Source organism: Antechinus flavipes, chromosome 3 (genome assembly GCF_016432865.1).
Source record: "Antechinus flavipes isolate AdamAnt ecotype Samford, QLD, Australia chromosome 3, AdamAnt_v2, whole genome shotgun sequence".
Taxonomy (NCBI): Eukaryota; Metazoa; Chordata; class Mammalia; order Dasyuromorphia; family Dasyuridae; genus Antechinus; species Antechinus flavipes.
This window is the reverse complement of record NC_067400.1, coordinates 456,101,482-456,129,314: the sequence shown is the minus strand read 5'-3', so window position 1 is coordinate 456,129,314 and position 27,833 is coordinate 456,101,482. Positions and strand designations below refer to the sequence as shown.

The following is a 27,833-nucleotide window of genomic DNA, read 5'->3' as shown; positions in this document are numbered from 1 at the left end:
CAAGTGGCCTAATAGATTTTTTAAGAAATAGATTTAATAAGTGTCATTTAATAATCACTCTGTGATTATGTGTTAAGTCCCACACAGCAAAGTAAACATTAAAGAAATATGTATTAACATTACTCTCCTCATGAGTTGCTCTTCAAGGTATCCCAAAAATCTCTTTAAGTTTCAAGCTTTAATAATCAGAAATATACATGCTACAAACTTACCAAAAAAAAAAAAAAGTCAGTTGAAAATTTAATTATATTTGTTCCTATTATACTTAGCTTTGTGAATTTTAAATAATTTTGGCAAGTCAGTTCATCTTATTATTGTGCGTTGTGTGAGACGGTTTGAGGATGACACTTTTCTCAGATCTTGGATTGATAGTGGAGGTACTCGTTTAGCCATTTCAGCCATCTGAGATTTTCTTGTGAGGTGATTTCAAAACTGTCAAAAAGGCATCAAGACTTCATTCTCATGATCTTCAGACTAAGATTCCAAATGCAATTCTTTTACTAAGCAGCAATGGATGAAAGGTTTTAGAAAGTTAAAAAACAGACGTGATTTGTAAAACCTGAATATGTTGAATTTGTTAAGAAATTTTAATACTGTATAATTTACCTTTCAAATGTTTTTTGTAAGTTGGAGAAAAGAATAGCATATAGTCATACAAAAGAAGTTACTTCACATTTTTCAATTTATTTTTCAAAATGCTTTAAAAATTTATTTTACAAGCCCACATTTCTATTTTCAAAGCATTCCTATATGCAAAATTAGAAGTATAATCAAGATTATTAATAAAACATACTTTTGGAAAAAAAATTTAAATACCATAGTGCACAGAAAGCTTGTCAATTTTGGATTTAACAACCAAATTTGGGTTAGCCATAACATAACCATAGCTAATTTTAGGGGTGATTTTGTTCCTAATTGTAACTGCCAATAGAAACAAATTCAATAAATATTTGTTAAGATCAGTATAAAACATCATAGCAGGTACTGAATATGCTGCTATGTCACATTATTTTATTATTTTCATTAATTATTCATCTAAATATCCCTGAGAGATAGGCCAGTATTGCCTTATAAACAACACAGATGAAAAGCCCAAGGTACAGAGATGGCATATATTTGTTCAGGAGATGAACACTGACATCACTGGATTGGAATTCACAATTTGGGGTTTTGGTGGCTTCTTTGGGCCCTTATGTTTTACATCCCTTTTTTAATATATATTTTTTAAAAAGCAGCAGCAGCAGCTCATTGAAAAATTCCATCCCTGTATTGGTATTAAAGCATCATTGTAAGCATCACTATAATACTAAGTGCTCAATGTATATAGATAGCATCCCATAAAAATTAGTGCAAAATGAAAACATGGTCCCAGATTGATAGGGACTTATTTTCTAATGAACAGCAAGTTAACAGTGTGGTAGAGAACTATATGCTCCAACGCTTCATTTAGTGTAGAGGTAGAGCATATGACAATACTAATGAATAAGTAAAAAATCATAGTGGTTCAGTTGACATCTTCCCTGGATTCTTCTATAAGGAGTGCACGGTCTTCTTCATCCCAACTAGTACACATTATAACACTGCAAAAACAAAAAAAGCGAATGAATAAATGAATGAACAAAAGGTTTTCAAATAAATAAAACAATCCACTGAGTCTTTCAAGAATTGACATTCCACCTATCCTAGTCAAAAATCTTATGAAGTTATTCAGTATAGAGGCATACATAGTTAACTATATTTTATTCAAAATGACACTATCTTGGGGGAAAATGAAAGAAGGTTCATATATGAAATAGGAAGGAAGGAAGGAAGATGGATAGAATAGAGGACTAGGACTTAAAAGACTTGGATTCAAATCCCATCCTACTGGGTGACTTAAAAAATGTCTGTGAGCCTAGAGTTTAGTTTCCTCATCTGCAAAATGTAGTAGTTGGGTTCAATGATTTCTAAGTTCCTTTCAAGTTCCAAATGTAAAACCCTCTTATCCTCCATTCATTACATGTCCACTTTGACAGAAGAGCTGGTTCAACTTTTATTTTCCATCTGAGCATCCCTAACACTTAGTTTAATAAGCACATTTTAGCTTTGTAGGGGTTAAAAAACTTCAGGAAACCTTTTTCATTGATCTCATCTTTAGGTAAGACTCCATAGATTATTGATATAGATGGCTTCTATGTCATGTATTTAAAGTTTTCAACAGTTAATATGGAAACATTTTGCATGACTACACATGTTGAATCTATATCAAATTGCCTTCTTACTGGGAGAAGGGAAGAAGAGAGGATTTGGAGCTCAATTAAAAAAATAATTTTATTTACATGTAAGGGAGAAAAAATAAAAATTAAATGTAAAAAAATTTAAAATGTAATTGGGGAATGTTTAACAAAATAAAAATACATCATCATAGAAAGAAAAATGACTTCCAATTAGAGTCATTTCCAATGAAACTGAGGAAAATTTTAATGTTTTTTAAACCAATTGTCAGTTGGGTGTCTATGTGGCAAAATGGGTGGAGTTCCAGATCTGGAATCAGGAAAATCAGAGTTCAAATTTGGCTTCAGACACTTAGTAGATATCTGACCCTGGCAAGTCATTTAACTCTGCCTCAGTTTCCTCAACTGTAAAATGGTCTGGAGAAGAAAATGGCAAGCCACTCTAGTATCTTTGCTAAGAAAATCCCAAGTGGGGTCACAATAAGTTGAACACTACTGAAAACAACTAAACAATATTTCAATAATCAAGAACCCGTCCAGGATTTTTGTCTAGTAAGCCAGAACACAAGAAGCATGTTGCCTGCCCTCTAAAAACTACAGATTTCAGGGGAAAAAAAGAAAATCCTAGAACATGATTCTAATTATTGGCTTCCCTTTCTTATAAATGTCACATCCCATGTACATTTCTGCCAAATTATCCACCACTTCCAGTGGAGAAGAGCCAGCTTACTGTCTAGTTCAATTCTCTGAATATAGTATGACAAATATACAAGCAAACAAGGTTCCTGGAGAAAAAACAAATAACTGCATTGAAAGAATGTATGTAATGGGGTGAAATTATTCAGAAATGGATCACAAAATATCTAGTCCAATTACCTACTGAATTCCTTGATTTTAGAATCTTTTACATCATTAAACTCTCATAAATGTTGCTATGATGCTTTTCACTAAAGAGGGATTTCATACAAAAATATGCATACATACATATATATACATACACATATATAAATAATACATATCTATAGATCTACACATAGCTATACTTCTTTAATTGATTTTCTAAGTCCATGTTATAGTGTGACTTTATATCTGTTTTTAAACTACATTGGATATCAATAATACTATAGTCTCGTCTCTCCTTTTCTAGCTGTCACTTATCCAGATGATAGATGATTTGGAGTATCTGGAAAACAAAAGGAAATATAAATCTACTTTTATGTTCATCCTTCTGATCTTGATTCTTCAACAATTTCTCATTATGTAGGATTTATGTATGTAGGGTATAGGACACTGAATCTGGAGTCAAGAAGACAGAACTTCAAATTCCCCCCTCCAACATTACATCCTACTAACTGTGTGACCATTGGTGAGTCCCTTAACTGCTTTATACTTCTTCATTTATAAATTGAAGGAGTTGGATTCAGTGGTGGTCTAAGGGTCTTATAACTAAATCTATTACTCTTTTTTTTAATATTCAAATATAAAGATAATACTTTGTAGAAATCCACTAATGCTTGATCTTGAAAGAAAATTCAGGTCTCCTGATAGCCTGCCCAGTGAACTATCTGTTTTTTTAAATTTAGTCAAGAATCCAGGCTGGGGATATTATTTGAAATATTTTCTATGAAATCAATATCCTTAAGAGTAGCATATTCAAAACAGAATTAAAATTCCAACCTCCTTATTTCACAGAAGGGAAATTGTAGTGATGGAAGCTTAAAAGATTTGTCAAAGGTTGAATCAGGTATTGAACTTCTTTCCTATGGTTTTAAAATATCAAATAATTTTTACTATATTTAAGGTGATGATAGTTAACTTATTTGTGTCCCCCATATTTTTCTTTCTACTATTATCTTTGACATCTATGTCTTAATCTTTTCTCTTCCATTCTAAAATTACAAATTTTATTAAAGCTAAAAATTCTTGAGAAGGGTATACTGTAATACATAATTTGTGCAAATTATGTGAATTAATTGATAGTCTAGGTCAAAAGACTTTAACATTCTTATTCTGAATTTCATATTCTTAAACAATTTTTAAATATTGACATACCATAGACTGATTCCTGGAATTAATAAAAGGCCAGCTGAGAGCAGAAAAGTGAATCCTGAAAACCAAGCAACAGTGGCCGAATAAATGCCATTAAAAGCAGAAACTGCAATAACTCCAACCAGCGTCTCCAAGAAAGCAATACAAGCAAACAAGGTACCTGGGGAAAAAAAAAAAAACAAATGACTGCATTGAAAGGATATATTCAGTGGGATGAAATTGTTCAGAAAGGGATCAGAAAATATCTAGTCCAATTACCTACTGAATTCCTTGATTTTAGCATCTTTTAGATCATTAAACTCTCATAAACACCATAAATGTTGCTATGATGCTTTTCACTAAAGAAGGATTTCATACAAAGTAGGTTTATCTTTGAAAGTCATGTTAGCATGGATAGTTATTAAAATAGCCAAAATTCTTAAGTCATAAATTTGATCATAGCTTTTTAGTTTGAACAGCTGCTTTCCTGAAAAATTACAAAATAAGTAGATTATTTTTCTTTGCTTCTCCAATTCCACATCCTTATCCTTATCACCTGCCTCAAACCTCCAAGCACACATTCTGAATCCCATTTCTGCCATTTATTAACTGATGAAGCTGATGTGACTTTTATTAAAATATTTTTCTATCTCTAGCCAGCAAAATCCTAGTGGTCTCAAAAGCAGATTTCCCTTCCTGAAGTATCTAATTTAAGGATTAAGTATTTATAAAGGAAAACAAAAACAGACATAAATGAATAAAATCTACAAATATTTCCATAACAAACTTTTTTCCCATGAATGTCAGTATCACATTTGGATCCTAACTTCCCAATACTTTTAGTGTTCTACAATGAGAAGTAGAAATGACACTAAATAAGACAAAGATGACCTAGACCAAGGATGTACAGGTGGAGTCCATGGGAGAGGCACAAGTTATTAAAAACTTCTAAGTGGTCAATTCTTGAGGTATTGAAAGGGTAGTGTGTAACAAACAATTGGAAATAGTTTAAGACTCCATTACCTTCCCCCCATAAAAAGCAATTGAAACAATAAAAATGTGCCTACTTTCCTATCTCTACAAAATATTAATCTATCCAAGATATTCAATAGTAGACCACATTTTTACAGTAACACAGTTGGCTGAAAGTTATATGGAAGACCAGGAACCTTCCTGGGCTTTTGTTTGTTAGCTATTCTAAAAGAACAAAATGTTCTTCTTCCCCAACAAAGTATGTCCCATTAATGCATTTGCTTGATTATAGTAAATGAGGTATAGTATGAGACAAAGCTTCTTAAACTATAGATTGAAACCCCAAATAAAGTTATGCAACTGAATGGGGGAGGCCGCAAAATATGAATATAGAGATTAAAAATGTTGAAGATGTTCTGTATCCTGCAGTATCAAAAATGAAAATATTTAATTCTTTATGTAAAAATAAACCAGCACATCTATCTCATTAGTATGCAAATTTGTTTTTATCTTTAATAAATGTTAAAATTATATGTATACCAAAGAATTGGAATTGTTTTAAAGTAAATTTCTTTACAATTTATTATCAATAAATGTTTGATTTTCATACCAATTTTATATACCACTATATTGCTAGCCCATGAAACAAAGGAAAAAAATCCAAATAATTTGGCAAGTAGTAAAAATTTTTGTTGTTCAATCATGTCTGACTCTTTGTGACCCTACTTCTTGGCAAAGATACTGGAGTGGTATGTCATTTTCTTCTCTAACTCATTTTACAGATGAGGGAAAATGAGATAGTTAAATGACTTACCTAGCATCACCCAGCTAGTGAGTATATAAAACAGATTTGAATTCAAGAAGATGAATCTTCTTGACTCTGCTTAGCACTGTCTACTCTTCTATTTGTAGTAAAAGTAGAAGCTTAATAAATTCTCCCTAGAGTAGATCCTCAAATAAATCTATTTTATAATGCCACATTTCATAAAGCATTGTAAAAAACATCTCAGATGCCAAGTTATTCCAATAACTTATATAGTGTAAAATATATAGCAAATTAGTTTACAATAATAATCTTAAAATTATCCTGGGTTCTTTTTTCTTCACTCTAGGAAGTCAAGTTAAAGCAACAAAGGTTTTTTAAGAGCTTACTATATGCCAGTGGGAAATATTGACTACTTATTCAGTAAACCCTAATTCTCCTGCTAACAGTTATCAATCTCTTCAGAAATTGTACAGAGCATTATGAAATGGCAGGGGCAGGGTGGAATGTGTCTCTTAAGACTCTTCTCTTTTCTCTTTATACTATCTGCCTTGGTGATCTAATAAGCTCCAGTTCAGTTATCATCTCTATTCAGAGAATTCCCAGATTTATCCATTTCTAATCTCCTAGGTACAAGCCTGGTATTGCCAACTGCCTAAAGGGAATTTCCAAATGAATATCCCAGAGCTATCTCAAACTAAATATGTACAAAACAGAATTTATCTCTCCCCTCAACTCCCACCCCCAGTCACTCAGGTTTACAATATCATTGTCATCCTTTATATTTCATGTGTACCTAGTTATTTACATGTTGTCTTCCCCTTTAGAATGTGGTCCCCTTGTGGGGACTATTTTTGTCTTTCTTGGAATCCCCAATATTTAATACAGAGCCTGCTACAAAGTAAGTGCTTAATAAATCTTGTTGACTAACAGCAACAATAAAACTGGAACAAATTCACGTGGATTTATAGATGGGAGGAGATTATTTTTAGTTATTCAACATCTCTTAAAATGTGGGTTAACTTCTGTTTACCAATGGCTTTTACATGACATCCAAGTTATTTATACCTGGCACAAGGCAGGTTTAAAGAACTATTAAAAAAACAGAAAAATAACCTTTATTATTGTATCTTGATTATTTTTACAAATGTATCTCTCTCTGTGTCTCTCACACTCATATACACACACATACACACACACACACACACAGCTGTTTTCAGGAGGTAAAATTAAATTCCATACTTAAGAGGCAGCTATCTACTCAGTATATAAGAATGCTAGGCTTGGAGTCAGGAAGACCTGAATTCAAATGTGACTTAAGACATTTATTAATTGTATGACCCTGGTCAAGTCACTTAAGCTATGTTTGCCTAATCCACTGGGAAAGGAAATGGCAAACCACCTTCATAGTTTGATAAAGAAAATCCTACAGACTAAGCTGTCCACAGGGTCAGGAAGAGTTGGACACAACTGAACAACAACAACCTATATTTCCTCTAGCTCCCATTTTTAAATGAGAGATTCTAATCAGGTCCTCAGAATTCATTGCACCTACTTGGTAAACCGACTCAGGATCATTTACACATCTGTTTAATAAAAGTAGCATGGTATTTGCTATGTATAGACAATTCATCAATCCTCTCTGAAACCTAGTTTTCTCATCTGTAAAATATGGACAATAATACTTATAGTACCTAACCCAAAGAGTTGTTCTGGGACTCATTAGATAATGTAAATAACACAATTGTCAATCCTTTAAGTGATGTGTAAATGTCAAATGCAGGTGGCACAGTGGATAACTTGCCAAGATTGGAGTCAGGAAGACCTGAATTCAAATCTAATGTCAGACACTTACTGACTGTAACTGTGGGCAAGTCACTTAACCCTTTTTACCTCATTTTCTTCATATATAAAATGAGCTTGACAAGGAAATAAAGTATTCAAATATATTTGCCAAGAAACCCCCCCAAAATGAGTCATGAAGATCAGCTTTAACTGAAACAATTCAACAAAAATTTCAGGTATTATTATTACATGATACAATTCAAAAGTCCAGTTACTTATTTTATATTTTATATATATATGTACATATATATATATGATGATGATTCCTTGAATCAGCTGATAAGGAAGAAAGTTTCCTCAGTTGCTTGAAAACATTTTCTAACAACTTCTAGATGCCTAGCTGCATTCATAAATATTACTAGGCAGAGTAGATTGAAGAACATTAGGTCAATTATTATACATTTGTTTTGGACTCAATTTTTGATGGGAAATGGGTCAGAAAGCATGCCACATGTGTGTAGCTGTTATATGTTGAAGAACTTCTCTAGGCAGCAAAAGCAGCACCAGAATACTAACCATCAAGTAAAATGTTTTTTAAAAAGTCAGTAACATCAGTGGAGAAGTGTTTTACTGTATTTTTCCTGTAGTTGAGGGGCACTTCAGTGCTAGAATGTATTAGATACTGACTAAGAAGACACGAAGGGAACACACAGCTGACCTTGGACAGTAGCTAATCCAGGGAACCTTGTTTGAGTTCCCCTTGCAATCTTGTGCCCAGCAATCCCACAATAACCACTATGGTCTGTTTTCTGACTTTTTTGTTCTTTAACATGATCGTGATCCATGAAATCTTGGGGATATATTGAGAGCATGTTACCTGTAGGTAACATTCCTTTCCTCCCTGCTGTTTAATTTAAAGTCACAACATTTTCACAAAAACTAACTTTTTCATATAAGGAGGAATGAAACATTTCAGAGACTTCACAAATATTTGGAGTGTAACAATTTTTCAGCATAAGATATTTTGGAAAAACTTCAGGAAAGGTCTGTCTCAATTGGGTGATGGGGAATGCAGCACAGCATAGGCCTGGCACAACTCAGGCATGGTGTAGGGAGGCCCAGGGTGGAGAGGCCCTGCTTGGAATCTAGGGGCAGGCTCTTAGCCAAAATACAGCAGCACTGGCTACTCTATCCTGGTTCACAAAGACAGTGAAATCAGCAGACTAGATGTGAAACCTCCCATACAAGTACAGAAAGCAAAGTGAGCTATGAATCCCAGCATATCAGTGGCACTTGGCCAGACCCATCCAGTGCAGGAGAGAAGCCTGCAGCACCAGCACCAGTGCAGCATGAAGCCCCCATCACCCTGTAGAAGAAGCTCAGGGCAACCTTCCCTATGCCCTAGGATCAGACTTCAACCTTTAAAAATGAGCAAAAAAGCAAAAAAAAAGGTCTGACCATAGATAACTATCATAAAGACAAGGAAAAACAGATCCCACACCCTGAGGTCACTAAAGGCAAAAATGCCTCCAGATGAAGCCTCAAAGGGGATTATGAACTAGAACTCAAAAGGCTTTCTTGGAAGAATTCAAAAAGTATGTTAAAAGAGAATTGAAAGAAAAATGGGAAAAGGAAATGATAGCTTTGTGGGAGAGTTTGGAAAAGAAAACACAGAAACTGACTGAAGAAAACATGTAAAAAATATATTTGGTGAAATGGGAAAAAATATACTTAAGAGAATAACTCCTTAAAAATAGAATTTGTAATGGAAAAAACATTCAATGAACAAAACAATGCCTTCAAAAGTACAACTGGTCAAATGCAAAAGGAAATAAAAAAGCTAACTAAAGAAAATGCACTAAAAATTAGAACTGAACAAATGCATGACTCAAGGCATCAAGAATCGTTAAAACAAAAAAAGAAAAAAGAAAAAATAGAAGAAAATATAAAATATAAAAATAGACTAAAAATATAAAAGAAAAAAAGAAAATAGATCCAGGAGAGACAATTTAAGAATTATTGGACTACCTGAAAACCATGATGGGGAAAAAAAGACATCATCTTTCAAGAAATCATCAAGGAAAACTGGCCTGTGGCAGAACCAGAGGATAAAATGGTTACTGAAAGAATTCACCAATCACTTCCTAAAAGAACCCCCACATTAAAACTCCAAGAAATATTATAGCTAAATCAGGCTGATAATTTAATCATTTGATAAAGCTCTTTCTATTTCAGTAGGTCAATACCATCCACCTTAGAGAGTTGGTTGGGGCACTGAGAAGTGATTTGGCCACTGGGTTCAAATGGCTGGTAGGTGTCATAGGCAGGGCATGAAGACAGATTTTCCTAACTCAAAGTCAAGTTCCTATCTACCATGTCATACTATTTTCACATATATGCAGCTGGTCTTAGGACCACAAAGACCTGGGTTCAAGTGCTTCCTCAGACACGTGCTATCTATATAGGGCTATGAACAAATCACTTTACCTCTGAAAACTTCATACATTGTAGGGCAGTTTTTATAAACTATACGACAGTTGAGGAACTGCTAGAGTAGAGGAAGTTTTTTCATGGAAGTTATCTAAACCAGGGTTTCTTAAAACTTTTTTTATTTGAGACCCTTTTTGCCTGAGAAATGTTTATGCATACATAGGTATACAAAATAGGTAAACAAACCAAACATTTACTGATAATCATAATTTCATGTTCAGTTATGTGATTCCCATCAAGGGTCAAGACATAGCAGTTTAAGAAGTCAAATTGCAGGTCCATAAATTTCCTCCTCTTCCTTCCCCCAATAGAGAGCCTTCATGGGTCTCCCTAACAGTTTTCCACTTGATTAAAATGTAGTTTGGTTGTAACAAAACGATAAATCCAAACTAAAAGCCATGGAGAGCATGAGGAAGTATAAACTGATTCTTTGTCATCTGGAATCCCAGATCTCTAAACAGTGAGAACAATTTATCTCTTTCATATATTAAACTTACCTTGTTCAGTAGAAGGAACCACTTTTGATAACATGGACCGAAGAACAGACAAAGGCATGAAGGTAAAGAGGAAAGGAATCCTGACTAGAGGGGAAAAATAATTAAAAGTCATTTATTTATTTAGAAAACTGATGAATATTTAACTAAAAACCAAACCAAACCAAACTCTCTCTTGCAGTATATTCCCTTCCCCTTCTAAAAGCATCTCATTTTGCTGACCTTAGGACTAACTTGATTTAGCTCACTGTAAATCTCTGGTGAATAATTAAAAACAAACTTCCCTCTTCCATCCTACCACTATGTTTCATACTATACAGTTTCAGAGTTGTTATTCCACTGAAATCAGTGTATATCTTAAGCTTAAAAAACAATCAGTAAATATCTATTAAGGGCCTACTATGTGCCTAGCATTAGGTTTGTTAGTCTGGTTTGAAAAAATAAATACATCTAAAAGCCACTTGTTACTTTTATGTTCAAACAAACAATCTGGACCAGCCTCTCATTTGGCAAATGAAGGACCTGAGCATCAAGAAAGCTAGATAACATGTCTAAGATCATAGAGATAATGAGCAGCAGAGAAAGCTGTGAATTGAATGCAGACCTAACAACTCTAAATTTTGACTCTTTTTATTTTATCGTTTATCATTAATCATCTAATCATTAATATTTTAAGTATCAGCTAGGACTTGTGTAAATATTGGTACAACCACATATTTGTTGTTATGTACAGTAATTCAAGAAAATTTTAAATGCAGTTTTTTCAGATCAAAAGAAAAGATATAGTGCCAGGCACATAATAGGTCCTTACATATTTGTTAATTGATTTTTAGGCATAATGCACATACTTTTGGTTCTGCAAAAAAATGCAATAAGAATTTTGGAACAAACTCTTATTGGCATGGAGTAATCTACAATTTTAATATACAACAAAAGCTCTAAAACAAGCATTCTTGAAAGTTTGAGGCCTGAAATGAAAGATTAGTTCATATATTTAAATTTCTTCAATTAGTCCTCTTTTAGTTGTCCAATTGGTGATGAATTGAATGTAATCTTTTCTTTCTTAAATTTTGGATTAGTATAGGTCTTCCTCAGCTAATGGATTCATTGAATGATCTACTGATAATTTACCTTGTTATTTGTTGAGCTTTATTTAAAGAACATGTAGATAATTTGCCTCTCCAGTTGAGTTTTGATTCCAAAGAGTTGCTGGCATTTTAAATCCTATCCTTATTATACAGATAGTGGGCATCTTATAATAAAAGTTTTCTTTTTCAGTGGTTGTATCAAAGGACTGAATTAAACTTACCTAACAACATTATCAGGGTTGTTTTGGCAAAAACTGCCAATGCCATTCCTCCCGTCGTAGTAAAAATTCCAATGAAGACCATGTAAATATCTTTAAGACAGTAAGAAAAAATCCATATCCCTAGAAAACTAGTCAAAAAAGATATACTTGCTAAGGATGAGCCATATCCTATGAAGACTTCATTCCAGCAGAGAGGTGAATTCAGTTCATAAAGGATAAATATAGGAGATGACCCAATTACTACAAAGAAATAAGTAATCATTGTAAAAAGAAGCAAACAGAGCAAAGTCCTTTGTTTGCCAGGAGTATTTTTAAAAAGCATATAAGCTCTCAAAAATAATCTTTTAAAATTTTTACTCCATGACATGGAAGAATCCCGAGATGAAGATACACTAATTGGGTCCTCAAGAAAAAATACAATATATATCAAATTAACGGCTAGAGCCAATGAAGTAATAAGATATGACCACACAAAACCGAGTTCTTTGATGAAGTAACCAGAAGACAGTCCTGTTAATCCAGTAACAAGTCCAAGTATTAAGTCAATGATGGCTATCCGTATAGTTTTTTGTTTCTCTTCTTTACACAGGTCAACTATGTAAGCAAAGCATCCTCCCAAAAAAGTTGTTGAATTACCACAAAATGCACTGATTAAGGTGGATGCTATCAAAAGTTGGATAGGTAAGCCTAAATATGAGAGCAAACAAAGCCAAATGCTGCTTGCAAGAGCACCTATAGAAGACAAAATAAGAGGCCCTTTGCGTCCTTTTTGGTCACTGCTGGATAAAAGAATGAAGGTAATCACAATGCCAGGAATCAAACCACTTAAGTCCATCTGAAGGCTAAAAAGAGAGGCTTTCTTTTGAACTTCCTATAAAGAAGAAAAAAAAGAAATATAATTATGTAATCAATCGGTATTATTAGTATACTTTAAAACTTAAAGGATTCATAATTTCATCCTCTTGAACTAATGCAAATGACATACACTTAGATAATACATTAATGGATTCCTATAGTCAAAAAACTCATTATCTGTGGCCATATCTGAACTTCAGATTAGCAGATATCACCAGGCTAGTATGTGAACACTTTCCAACATGGTAGACCTTCAGTCAAAAAATAATCAATCATAAAGGATTTCTTAATTGCTTACTATGTGCCAGGTACTATATTAAGTGCAAGGAATGCAAAGAAAATTAAAAATAAAAGCAAAACAATAAGCTCTGTCCTCAAGGAGATTCCTTTCTATAAGGAGAGATAATACTGACCAATAAGTAGTTACAAGCAAGATAGTGAAAGAGTAGTTGGTAAGTAATTTCAGAAAGGAAGGATCTAGTAATGGGATAGGAGAATAGGGACTCACAAAAAAACTCCTATCAGAATGTGGGATTTGAGTTATCTTGAAGGAAGCCAGAGAAATCAAGTGGTATAGAAAAGGAGGAAAGGTATTTCAGGCATGGGAGACATAATTAATGTTGTACTATAATAATTCTTAAAAATTCATGGTCCTAATCATGATACTATGAGTCATTTTAGTAGAGAAACATTATTACAAATCATACATATATATATATATATGTATATATGTATATAACACTCTCTGTCTATCTCTCTCCTATCTCTGTCTCTGTCTCTTTCAGATAAAATCAATACAGCTTCCTTGAGATTGAATTTAAATGAAGGATAGAAACTGCCCCCCCCTCAAATTAGCTTCAACCTCTGACTTAATTACCTTTGATATAGGTTAAGTATAGAAAAGGTTTGGGTTTTGTTAGAGTTATTGTTTGTTTCATTTTGTTTTTGCTTTGTTTGATCCAGACCTATAATTACATTGGTAGAAGGAACTCCTTGAGGAAACTCTACTAATTTAATATCACACCTGTTTCACATTGCATTGAGAATGACTGCCCAAGGTCCCTACTGCCAGTATCATCATTAGAGTAGGAATTTTGAATCCAAATATCATATCTACTTAACAACAAAATGCTTCTTCAGAGAAGATAACGAGCCTATAATTGTGGAATACTACTTGAATTTAAAAGTTTTTCATAGTGATATAAAAATGTAAATATGCTAAATAAGGCCTCTACTCAGTATAAATGATTATGTACTTGTATATTTATCAGTTTAAGGAAAACACAGATTTTGGGAGGATAGGCAAAGATGGAAAAGATAAGCAAAACAAAAATAGAAACATACAGAGAGTTAATGGCAGAAGGAGAAAGATCAAGAAGCCCAAGAACAGAGAAGGCTGAGAGCTGAGACTTAGAAAAGACCAGAGAAGGACACATGTGTTTAAGAAGGGTACTGACAAATATGGAGGGGACACACCCAGAAAGAAATGAACAGATTAAAAAGATGTTTTAGCCAGTCTTCCAAAATACTGATAATAAAAACATTATTAAGGGGAACAAAATGAAAAGAAAAGAAAGTTCTACGCTACTTAACTGGGAACTATGCAGAATAATTTTACAAACTAGGAAGGATGTTCAAAATCGAGTGATAAAATAGGTGGCAATGGTTTCTAAGATGGCAAAAATCAGCTTCTGTCATCAGGTTGTTCCAAAGATTTATAGTACAATTTAAGTCCCTGGGAAGAGCTGCAATAGTTGTGTCAGGGAAGTTGGTAATAGACCTATTTAAGAATAGTTTCTTATTAGTATTCCAAGCAAATAGTGAAAAGCTTGCTTATATGAGGGATTTTATTTTGTTTTATTTTTCATTACTGAAACTTACTGGAATAAGGTATAAGGTGACAAAATGTGAACGGGAGAATGTAGTAACAGATTTACTTTCAGTACAGTATTAAAAGAGAAAGGAAAAAGAAAGAAGAAGGAAGGAAAGTAGGAAGAAAATAAGAAAGAAACAAAAAAGGGGAGGGAAAGAGAAAGAAATTAAAAAAGAAAGACAGGAAGAAAAAAAAAGAAACTTACTGGAGTAGGCAGGAGATGAAGGCAGAATGTAGAGTGACAGATCTAAGTGGGAAAATGTACTAATAGATTCACTTTCAGTATAATATTGAAAGAGAGAAAGAAAGAAGAAAAAAGATAGAAAGGAAGGAAGAAAAAGACACATATACACATACACACACCATTTTCCCAGTCTTTATTGCCATCTCCCTACAGACAACTCCCAGGTCTATATATCCAACCTTTACCTCCTGAGCTGAAATTCACATTTATGTAATACAGTTTCATAGTATGTATTATTTGCATTGCTGCATTTGTGCAACCCTGTGACAAAGATGCTGTTATTGTCTTCATTTTATATGTGAGAAAATTAATGATCAAACAAAGGCTAGGTAACTTAGAAATAGAGATTTAAAATTGGAGGGAAACTTTTATATCAACTAGTCCTACTTACTCAATTTACAGATGAAGAAAGAAGGATCCAGAAAATGAAGTGACAGACATGAAGGTCACAGGACAGAAATTAAGGAGCAGAGTTAGTATTCAAGAAATCCAGGTTCTCTGGCACAAAACCCAGATGTCTTTCTTTTGTACCAATTTGAATAGGGTAACCCAGTTCTTATGTGTCTGAGACAGGATCTGAAATCAGACTTTCCTGAGTCTGAGTCAAGTTTATGAATGCAATACAAATGTCAAATATTAAGTGAATGTTCCTTTTAAAAATTTTTTACAAAGAGTCTGATATATATATATATATAATATAATTTCTTGGATACCAAGTGTAGGCACACAGGACATACTAGCCATGTTTTTCCTACTTTTAAAATTCTTCCATTGAGCCATTTCTGAAACAAAATTGAGGAAGAAATCATTGATTTCTATGATGTAGCCAATGACTATTTAGACAATGGCCTAAGAGTTCTACTAACTGCCATAGTACTTTGTTTCCAGATTATGCAGTGCCATCAGGTTTAGATGGGAAAGTGATTTCTGGAATATAAAATTGTATCAAAATAGCTCATGCATAGAGTCAACACCCCCACTTTCTAACTTCTAATCCCCACATTCCCAAATGTTTGTTGATAATGGAAAGTATGTAGTTAAATTTTCTCCTTTATTACATGTTAATTTATAATTATAGATTATTTTCATGATTACCTTTTATTCCATTTTTTATTACTTACCTTTTGGAGTTCATAAATTGGATTGCTTTTATTTGCTTCACACTCAGAAATATTGCTATTATCTATATAGCTATAGTTGCTTGTTTCCTTCCATATCCTTTGATAAATGTATTGTGTTGTCAGTGGACTGGTCAAAGACAACGCAAATGCACTAAGGAAAATGGCAGGTTCTATGAACAAAACCTTCTTCATCATGAAGATCTGATTTAATTCTCTGGAGAAAACAAGAAATAAAATAAGTAAAATCACTACTTTAAAAAAAGCAAATATGAAGTTGAAGTTTTGTGGAACAAAGCGGGAATATTAAGGAGAACTTAGGAAGTTGACATTTGACTATAGAAGAAGTTATTTTATCTAGGAGCAGGAATTTCAGTAGATTGGAAGATTTCAGAATCTGTATCTTTAGGAGAAAATACTTTTTAGAAATAATATTTGGAAACAACTTTTACTAAATTACATCACAGACTAGCCACCCATCATGTTCCTGTTTTTAAAATGCTTTTAATTTTAAATAATTAATTCACCCACTAGTTTTATGGCACAACATAACAAGGGCCCTTCGGGGCATAGCTATTGCCCAATCAAACATTTACCTTAGCCTATTTGCTATTCCCTCGCATCAAAGAGTATTTTTTACAGGAGAAATCTATGCTAAGAGGACTGTTGAGACTCACCTGAAGCTCAAATCTTCCTGTTGGTCAGGCAAGGCAGGAGTCTGGGAGTGTTAGGGACCCAGTTTCATCTTTGGTGCTCAGTACCACTGCTTCCCGATGCGCTCATGGAAACTGCTCTGGGAGCCCGAAGACTCACCTGTCCCTGGGGTGAGGCGGGATGCGAGCAGGTCCTTGTCATGGGCAACTAGAGAAGGAGCAGGAGGAGGAGGCGGAAGAGAAGCGAGCCGCCTCACCTGAAGCCGCTGGTCTGTGTGGCCAGGTCTACACCGCCAAAGTGGACTCAGCCAGGGCTCCTCTTAGTCCACTAAGCCTGTCTAGGACGCTCAGGGCCGCTCTAGTCGCCCAAACGAACCGAATGTGGGGCACTGACAATTACAGGAAGGGGGTAGTGGTGGTTTGAGCGGGATGGTCTGCTTAGTCGGTCCCAGCTCGGGGTCTCCCTTGTAGTGAAGACCTGGCACGTATAGCCAAGTCCTGACAGGAGTTGCTGATCCAGCCCGTTGTCAGGTGAGGTCGGCTCCTTCTCACCTGCCGTTTAGTTCGCCCCTCCTCTGCCCCCACCTAAAGTGGGCTCCCTCCCTGCCCCTCCCGAGGCTCTCCCCTCCCCTTCGCTCTTTTCACTTCCTTCTTCTCCCCGGGGCTACCACAGGTCCGCTGTCACTCATTCTGCCCCATTCCACCAGAGCCCGACAGAGAACCTTCCCCCGGCCTTTCCGCCCTCGGGCTGGAGACGGCGACAAAGACAGTGACGTCACCGCCGCGGCTCTGCCCAATCGGAGCCTCGGCCGCCTCCTATCGTCGCCCCGCCCGCGGACAAGAGAAGCCGGGAGAGCTGGCATCAGCGCGCGCCCCGAGTTTGCCAGCAATGCCAGGCAGGGAGGAGCGTGGCGGGGTATCAAGAAACAAAACGAAGCGCTGCGGGTGGCGCCAAAGATAACTTTGTTGCTCGTTTTCTGAGCTCGAACTGATAATCTGACCGCCCGCGGTCTGCCCGATCCCAGCCATTGGTCTGGATAGGTGTCATTCACTCGCCCGGCCCCGCCTTCCTGTCAAATTGCGTGCGTGTGTTTGTGTTTTCTGCCACGATTTTTAGTGGATGGGAAAGGAAGGCCGAAATGGATTAAAGGACGCCAGTTGTAGTGTCACCGGTTGTAAACCTGCACCCGACACTAGCGGGGCCCTGTAGAGGGTTGTAGAGCGCGACTTCTGGGTTTTTTGTTTTTGTTTTTAATGAAGCAATCCCAAATCATAAATATTTGCTTCTGCACCAAAGTCCTTAGTCAGATGAGATGACTCAGCAAGGTCACGGGCCAGGTCAACCCAAAGCTATCTCAGCCTATTTAAGAAATACAGAAGGGAAAACCGAAGCGTTTAAATTCTGGGCCAGATTAGGGACGGCTGCCGTGTAGCTACACAACCTCTCCTGCCTGTCTATTCCTAGATAAAGAAACTACCCAGTGGCTCTGTTCTGCCCACAGAATCACCAACCCGGATAAACACGTTCTCATTAAAAAAGAAAAGCTAAAAGTAGGAAAATATGTCCTAATAATTTTCTTCCTGATCCTGCTCTTCTTTCTCTTGCTCTTCTTCTTCTTCCTATGTAAGGGAACACCCGAAAGTACAGAGGGCACATATTTTCTCATTCTTGACTATCCTTATTTTTCTCTTATTCATAGAAAAAAGAAATTATTTTTTCAGATTAAATCAGATTACATTGTCACTTCTGAGATGACAATTGCATATGAAACTTTTTCTTCTTTCATTAAATGATATTATGGCAGAGTGGCAGAAACATTGGCCTAAGAAAAAAAGAACCTGAATTTTTATCCTGGTTCTGCCACTAAGTAGCCCCATGACTTTGATCAAGTCAATTTTAACTTTGCTGGAGACTCATCTTCCTCGTCTATGAAAGGGAGATGATATTGTCTCCCTAGATTTCATTACAGGATTGTATTGGGGATTTAATGATATATTTATGAAAGTTTAAGTCCAGTCATCAAATATATATATTAATTCCAACTCATAATCTTTTACCTCATACCCATCTTCCTTTTTCACTTTTTTATAACTCTTGGGAGCACCACCATTCTCCCAGTCACCAGGGTTCTTTACCTAGGTTTCAGCCTACACTTTATCTCCCACTCATTCCTCATATCCAACCCATTGTTAAGTCCTGTCGTTTTTACCTTCCTGACATCTCCCTGGTAGAAGTATTCATTTGCATTCATGAAACTGAGACAGAAGTGTATGCTCTAGAAAGGTTTGAGAAGGGGCAAGAAAAGTAACCACCAGAATATTGAGGCAAATTTTGGAAGAAATGTTTTAAGTTGGGCTTTCACAAAAGATAAGGATTCTGAAAAACAGATATGAGGACCAAGTGCATTGAAGGCAAAGGAGGTGGGCTTTTTATGAATATACTCATATGGATTAAGGTAACTATAACATATGCCGCAATATTAATTAATTTAGAAGATCAATGAGTAGAAGAAACTTCACAAAACCCTCCAAGCAGGGTCAATATTTATTCAATGTTAATAGTGAACCTAGGGAGTATCATTAAAAAAAAAAAAACTATGCTGAAGATATGGTTTAGCTAACACAATATATATAAGATCAAGAGCTATTACTCATTGAATAAGTGGTTAAAGGATATGAACTAATAAGTTGTTATAAGAAATGTTGCTCTAAGTCACTATTTAAAAGAAAAATATAAATCAATGTCTTGTTAATAGAGATATGAATTAATCTAACCATTCTGGAAAGCATTTTGGAATTAGATTAGAGAAAAACACTATTTTTTTTTTTTTTACCCAACGATCTCATTTTTAGGTCAATATTTCCCAAATTGTCAAAGATAAAATAAATGGTACCACATTTATCAAAATATTTATCAGTTTTTGTAGTTTCAAGGAACTGGAAAATCAATTGAGGCATGGCTAAAAAATGTGAGGTATGAAGGAATTTTACTATAGTATAAGAAATAATGAAATTTAAGAATGCAAAAAAATATAAAAAGTATGCAAATAATGCAAATGAAATCAGCAGAACAAAGAAAACAATATGCACAATGACTTTTTCAGTCATTTTTTTTTTTATTTCTCTTGAACTTATTTGGGGTTTTTAAAAATAAAGATAATGCTATTTCTTTCTTCAGTTCCTTCTACAAATGAGGAACTAAGGCAAATTTTTCCTTATAACAAGTTATAGTTTTGGGCAAAACTTGCCCAAAATCACATGGCTAGAAGCATCTGAGGCCATAATTCCAGCTCTGGACGATGAAGCACCCTGACTCCAGAGCCAGCACTCTATCCACTGCACCACCTAGCTGCTCATAACACAATGATGACAATACTCTAAGGGAAAGAACAACAAAAGAAGTGAACCTGATTGCCATATAAGTATAATGGTCAAGTTCAGCTTAAAAGAAGACAAGAAACACATCTTCTGTCTTTTTATAGAGAGCTGGATGCTCCCTATAATGCACACAGTGCCAGGCCTGGAATTAGCAAGAGCTGAGTTCAGATTTTATCTCAGACATTCACTAGCTGTATGACCTTGGGCAGATTGCTTAACCTCTGTTAATGGGAATAATAACAGCATATATCTCAATATCATATTTGTTGTGAGGAACAAATAAAATATATTTGTAAAGCATTCAGCTTAGTGCCTGGAACATAGCAAGTGTTATATAAATGTTAGCTATTCTTTGCTGAGATAAAGGACTATGTCTGTTCAACATCGTTGTCCAGTTATGCTGTACTGCTTCCTTCCTCCTTTTAAAATTCTTTATTATAAGGAACATTCCCTGTCTCTGTCTGTCTTTCTCTCTGTCTCTGTCTGTCTGTCTCTCTGTCTCAGTCTCTCTCTCTGAGAAAGAGTGGCAGAAGTAACATATTTGCAAATGAACATGATATTAAAACAACAATCATCAAGAAAATATGGGACAAAATATAGTCCTGAAGACTCTTCTAAAACATTAAGGTCATACAAGACTCTTTGAGAGAATGTTCAAGTGGGGATAAATGATAGGAGCAGAATGATGCTAGAAAGCATTATTGGGGATGATGGAGTCTTGGGCAACAAACAGAAGCTCCTAATCTGAGTTTTTTTTTACTGCCCTGTGCTTGCATTCTGTTATGTAGTCCAAAGCATTTATTAAGCACTTAGTAAGGGATAGATATTCTGCTAAGTGCTGGGAATGCAATGAAAGACAAAGACAAACAACAACAAAAATAGTCTTTATCTCTCAAGTCTACATTCTAAAGGGTGACAACTTCCAAAAAATTGTACTTACTATAAAAGTATGTGTATATAATTATATCTGCATTTGCATACGTGTATGTATATATCTATATAGATGGTATAAATATATGTTATAGATTAATTGGAAATTAACATATATGTACAATACATATTAGTGAATGTTCATCTCAGAGAGACAGCTTTAGCAATGAGAGAAGGTAAAGGCCTACAGATGATAAGATTTAAATTGAGTCTTGAATTTAACTAGGGAAGCCAAGAGGCCAAGAGGCAGAAGTAAGGAGGGAGAGTACTCAGGTATGAGGGACAGTCAGTGAAAAAACATGGAACTGGGAGGTGGAACATAATGTATGAAAAACAAAAGAAAAGTTGGTGTAATTGGATCATAGCATATGTGGAGGGTAAAAAAGCAAAAAGAGGAAAAAGTTGTGAAGTGTTTTAAAAGCCCCAGGGGGAAAAAGAACTTTGTATTTTGATCCAAGAAGTAATAGAGAACCTCTGGAGTTTATTATGTAATATAAGATGAGGAAGAAAGGAAAAGAAGTTCACAGCAAATTGCCTCATTTTTTTTCCCTGTAAAATACAAGACAAAGCTCTCAGTTGACAGGAAGTCATGGGAGTTTTGATGAAGGATGAAAAGGTTTGCAAAATCTGCATTGAAGAGTGTGATAGTGCATTAATTAGGGAGCTGTAGAAGGACTGCCTAGGAGCAGTGGGAGCATGGTTGAGATTGTGTGATTTTTTTAATCTTCATTCAAAAGGATATTTTATACTTCATGGTGGGAGTGATCCAAGACTGAGGCTTAACAAGGTTTATAAATCTCTTGTAATCAACATTTACATGAAAAATAAATCCCCAGCAAAATATTGGACAGAGGGTCTCAGGAGCATAGATTTAAGGATGGAAAGGACGGCAAGTCAGACCAAACTGGTCTCTAACCTATGGATGGCCAGAGTCAAACAAAGCAGGCTAGAGACAGGAGAACCAGGAATCAAACAGAAGTTTAATTTTAAAGTGAGAGAAACACCTTGTAAGCAAGGATGACGTTTAGATACCTGTGTGGGATCCCATCCCTGGTGGGAGGGCCTACTTTAGTATGATTTATATACCCATGGCTAGACAAAGAGCCAAACAATGTAGTATAGCAAAAGAGGTGAGATACAACAGCAACAGTAAGGCAAGGCTGTCTAGTAACAAAAAGTTCATTTGTACTAAAGTTCATATCTAGGCCTGTTGGTGCTTGCCCTAGCTCAGAAACTATCACTTCCAGAAAGTGAGTTAGTCAAGCTCAGGGCATAGCTTGCTTTCCGGGGCCATAGTTCTGAAAAACAGGGTATCTCTGAATATTTTGAATTTTTTTCTCCTTTTGACCAAAGGGAGTGGGTCTGAAAAACCCCTTGCTCTTTTGGCTGGTAAAGGAAAAGCAGATAGAAGTCAAGACACCACAAGAGAACAGGGGGTTAGTTTCTTGAGGGAACCTGTCTACAAAGTTTTCCAGGTATCATTGCTAGCCATTGTTTGCTTGCAGGTAGAAAAAAGAGAGGAGCTAAAAATGTAGAGGAAAAAAATTCCAACACATGCTTGAATCAGGGCGTTTGTGGATGAGCATATAACAAAGGGGAAGTGGGGGGAAAAAAACTAGGACAGCATACTCAGTTCTCACCAGAATCTTGGGACAATTGTCTTATCTGGATGTCAGCAGCTTCTGGGTCTATGTTAGATGAATCTTGAGGTTCCCAGAAGTTCTGCTGTCCACTTAGGTTTCTTCGATGATCCAGGAGTCCACACCCACAAATTTGACAGCTGTTGGAATAGTTAGAAGGACTTGATAGGGGCCCTTAGCTTGAGAGGTAGAATTATGAGAAAACTTCTTGCATCAATGTTTGGATCTAAGTTCCTAGTTAACATAACCCAGATTCTTGTTTAAAGGTCTCTAAACAGTATGTAAAAATGGTCTAGTTTCCCAGTCATGCAGGGCTAGTTTCAAACAATGCAATAAGGTTTTTTCACAATTCCCATAATTGCATAATAACATTGTCAGGTTATATTGTTATGTTACGGGTCAAATTACTTAAAGGGCTCACAGTGGACTACTTTTTTTAAGGGAGATGTATATGTCACTAAGATAACCAAGAAAACAAACATAAACCATGCAAAATAATACAATAATTAATCACCATTGTTAATAGCAAGTCTTCTTGTATCCTACCAACCTATTTTCAATATTCATTTAATCAGCACATTTTAAATCCCTATGTCTCATGTAGTTATCTGGTCCCTAAATATCTTTTCTTGGACAATAGATTTTATTCTCAAGATGACTTTAAAGGGGACTCTGCTTTTCTGGCTCCAAATCTAGAGGCATATGTTCAGGGGTAGGAGGAGTACATTAACTATTGAGGAATGAATCCAAATATTAATACATTTATTATTAAAGAATGAGTCCAAATATTAGCTAAAAATCAGTCTATTGAGGAACAGAGGATTAAACTATTCAAAGCCCTACCTCCAGGTTCAACCTTGTAAAGAATAACAATGTTCTATTCTATGAAGTCCAGGAAATCAAAAAGGAACAAGAAAAGGTATGGTTGACGTCTGGACAAGAGGTAGAGACTGGCTTTCCAAGGTTGGTCTGCTCTGGGTGTTAACTTATAGCTAGGTACTTTTTATATGTATTATGTTACTTTTTAAAAAATCAAAACAATCCTGTGAGATAGATGTTATTTTTATACTAATTTTAATGTGAGGAAACTGAGGCTCTAATTTGCCCATAGCTACTAAATGCCTGAAGTAGGATTTGAACTCAGATCTTCCTGAGTCTTCACCTAGCACTCTGCCTATCGTACTACATAAATCATGATTTTAGATATTGATTTCCACTATGATGGGTTTTGTGAGGCTCCTCATATACCAGCAGAGAGGTAGACAGTAAACACTGCTTGAGCTCAGTGCATGGTGTTGGGATATGAGAGCCACCTGCCAGTGGCTGCTGGAGGTCCAACTCAGACCAGCAGAATGGATTCCCTCATGTGAGAGGGTGATGGTGATACAAGGACTGAGAGGCATTTGTGTTGTCTGACTTCCTGATTGAGAGGCCATTGCATTGTCTGACCTCTCGTCCCTCTGCCTCCAATTTATCTCATTCCCAGTCCCCAACACCTGTGTCAGCAAAGGCTGCTCTGCAACTCCTTCAGATGTTATGATTTACAGTTGTGGAGGCTCTTGGAGAATTGACCTGCCCTTCACTTAACAACATGGTACTAATAAGTGCTTAGTAAATGTTTATTGATAGACGATTTATTGACTGAGCTCATAGGCAGTTTCTATTGCCGCTGGAAAAGCTTTGTATACTTAAATGGGTCTTTGAGGGATGCCAACAATTTGGAGAATTTGAGAATGGAACAACAGCAGTACCTTAGCAAGCCCAGAAACTAAGACAAATCTTTTATTTATTTGCATACAACTCTTGAGATGGTCCATTCGCAGATCTTGCTGACTTAAAATGTGTCTCAAGAACATTATAACTATCTTCTTGGGCTCACTGGCATTCATTTAATTTCATGAATAACTGGTTTTGGTGCAGAAGAGAAAAGTTCAGGTCAAGTTTGTGTGCTAATCAAGATGTTAGGTGTTAATTAGTCTATCATAAGAGTTAAGTACTACTTGTCAAAGTGATCTCTGAATTCATCACCATGACATGCCCATTAATTTTTTAATAATATTTCATTTTCCCCAATTATATATTATTATATATATTAAAAACAATTTTAAACACTTTTAAACAGTTTTGAATTTTAGATTCTATCCTTCCCTCCCTGATAAGCAATCTGATATAATTTATACATGAGCAATCACTTCAAACATTTTCATATTATCATGTCATGCCTTTTAAGAATGGTGAGTAGTTCAAAGAATGTTCTTAGGAATGCATCATCCTTTGACTGACTAACATGGATTCTGCAAGTTGATGGAGCTCTTAAGGCAAGATGTATACCAAGGACTTTGGTCAACCATGATGATGAATTCCAAAGACATTAATGAGTATATCCCTGATAACCAATTCTTAATCCTTCTCTAATTTGTTTTTTTTTTTTTTTTTTTTTTTTTTTTTTTTTTTTAATAATAAATTTTATTTTATTTAATAATAACTTCGCATTGACATCCTTCTCTAATTTGTTAAAGTGTACTTATGCCCAAAGTTATGAAACTTAACAGTTATTCATTCTTTGATCAAAATTCACAAAAGAACTGATCAGAAGAGCGATAATGACTCATTACAACTCAATAAACACTTATTAAGCATATATTAAGCATTGGGGATATTAAGAACAGTAAAAAATAGTGACTGCTTTCAAGAAGGTCACAATCTATTAGGCAGATAACATTCGAGGAACTGGGAAAAAACAAATTACATATAGGATAAATTGGAAATAATCAACTAACACAGGAAAATTCATTCAATTAACCAGATCCTCCAAAGCTCCATGAAAGTCCCATTTTAGTCATTGACTCTTCCTGCTAATAGCATAGTTCACTCTATATGCAATTAATTACTACTTCCAAAATCGAAAAAACTGTTAATATGGTCTGGCTATGCATAGTATGCCAGATAAGTCACTTTTTAAGTTAAGTATAAGCAATAGAATCTTGACATATAAAATTATTACTATCACTGAGCACCCATATAAAATGTAACTTTAAGGGGAAAAGGAATAAATATTTATTAAATGCTTATTATGTAAAAGGCAGTGTGCTAAGCACTTTACAAATACTATCCCATTCAATGCTCACAACAGCCCTGGTAAGTAGATGCTACTAACAGTTTTATTTTATAGTTGAGGAAACCAAGGTAGATGGCAATTAACTGTGCCATATATCTAGTAAGGATCAAGCTGTATTTGAATTCAGGTTTTTTTGACTCTGGGCCTAGTGTCCTATCACTTGAAACCATAAAATACTATCCATAAGATATCTGAGAAGTGGTTTCCTGTAGTGAGATGCAGACTGGTGATAGATCTTAGAGGCGTGTTCTGTTCTTGATTGGTGAGAACTTGTCATATCTAATGGTCCAAGATCCACCACTAGATCCAACGCAATAATCTCTCTTCCATCTTTCTTCCTGAGTTGTTCTCTCCCCTACTTTCCTCTTGTTGCTTTGGGAACAGTAATCAAACCAGCATGTAATAGGACAAACGCCCTCTCTTAGCCCTCACAATGCTCCATGTGTTGTCGTTCCCTTGAGGGTAGTGCTATCTTGTTTTTTCATTTGTTCCCTCAGCATTTGGAACATAGTAAGTACTTAATAAAAGCTCATTCATCCATTCATTTATATGCTACACAGAAGCAGCCTCATAAGAAGAGAGAGGTTGGTGCCCTTGAAATATTAGCAAAAGTTGCCAACATAATTACTCGGTCTTCCTGATTTGGGTAACAATAATTAATGAAATCTTCATTAGGAGTTAGTCTACAGAGGGGATTTAGCTGTACAATGTACAGCATTGAGAGAACTATTTGATAACTTTAAAATATATAGGTGGGAAATATGAAGATTTCCCAAAAGAACAAGACTGAATCTATATCAGATATTAAAATTTTCTTTTTCCTTATAGGGAAAATGAAGTAGGGACAGGACATTCAATTGCATGGCAAATGCAAAAATATTTTGAGGCGTTTATTATATGAAGTACTTTTTGGCAATTAGAAATGACTTTGATAAGAAAGTATGAGAACTCTATATTAAAATGACATAGATGAACTTATGCAAATGTTCATAAGTTATATTCCTACATAGAAGATAAAAGAAAATAGGAATGTTCCTGTCATGTGACAGAAGTGTCTGAAGATTATATTGAAACTGATTTTGGAAATTCAGAATAGTTAACCACTTAATTAAGCACTTTAAGGCTTACAAAGCATTTTACTATATACAACAACTTAAGGCAGCTAGGTAGTCTTAGTAGTGATAAAAGTAAAGTTTTAACACATGCATTTAAAATATTGACTTAATGAGGAAAAGATAAGGGGTACATAGGTAGCAATTTTTCTTAAAGAAGATCTAGGACTTTTTCTGAAATGCAAGCTCATGATTCAACAAGGTGACATGGCAAAAAACCCAGACAAACTAATTTCATTTTTGGCTGCATTAAGAGAGCTTAGCTTTCAGAAATGAGGAAGTGATGGTTAGACTGAACTTTGCCCTAATCAGATCACATCTAGTTTTGTACTCAGTTTGAGGCACCATACTTTCAGAAGGATAAGGGCTTATCCTTATACCTTTAAAAGGAGGAGAATGAGGAGAGGAAGGATAATGAAAGAGTCCCAAGTTCATGTTGTATATGAAGAGGTCAAAGAAAATAAAAATGTTTAGACTGGAGAAAAGAAGACTTTTGGGGAATGTGACACTGATCTTTAAATATTTAAAGGGCTGCAACTGAAAAATGGGTTAGATTATTTTTTCCAGTTTGTATTCAGAAAAAAGAATTATGAGTAATGGGGGAAAGTTGCAAAGAGGCAAATTTAGGCTTGACATAAAAAAATTCCCTAATAATTAGAGCTAGCCAAAAATGGAATGGGATTCCTGAGATATTAATATATTCCTCCTCAACAAAAATATCCCAGGAAAAATCTGGATGGCTACTTAATGTATTTGTTGTAGAACAGATTCTTGGGGAGACGACTATATTAGATGATATACATTAGCAATATTGTTGCTTTGTTACACATTGTTAATTGTAAGTATTGTGTATTGACA

At 35.2% G+C, this 27,833-nt stretch overlaps 1 protein-coding gene across 1 annotated transcript; it reads right to left on the bottom strand.

Annotated features, from left to right (window-relative positions):
• Positions 1-664: 664 nt before the first annotated feature.
• Positions 665-16,908, bottom strand: SLC46A3 (solute carrier family 46 member 3). The gene is made up of 6 exons (XM_051986522.1): positions 16,822-16,908; positions 16,148-16,361; positions 12,055-12,925; positions 10,749-10,832; positions 4,266-4,422; positions 665-1,580 (listed from the first exon to the last, which is right to left on the bottom strand). Exons 2-6 carry the CDS (start codon positions 16,340-16,342, stop codon positions 1,505-1,507), a joined length of 1,383 nt encoding a protein of 460 aa, XP_051842482.1. The 5' UTR covers positions 16,343-16,361; positions 16,822-16,908; the 3' UTR covers positions 665-1,504.
• Between the last annotated feature and the right edge of the window lie 10,925 nt (positions 16,909-27,833).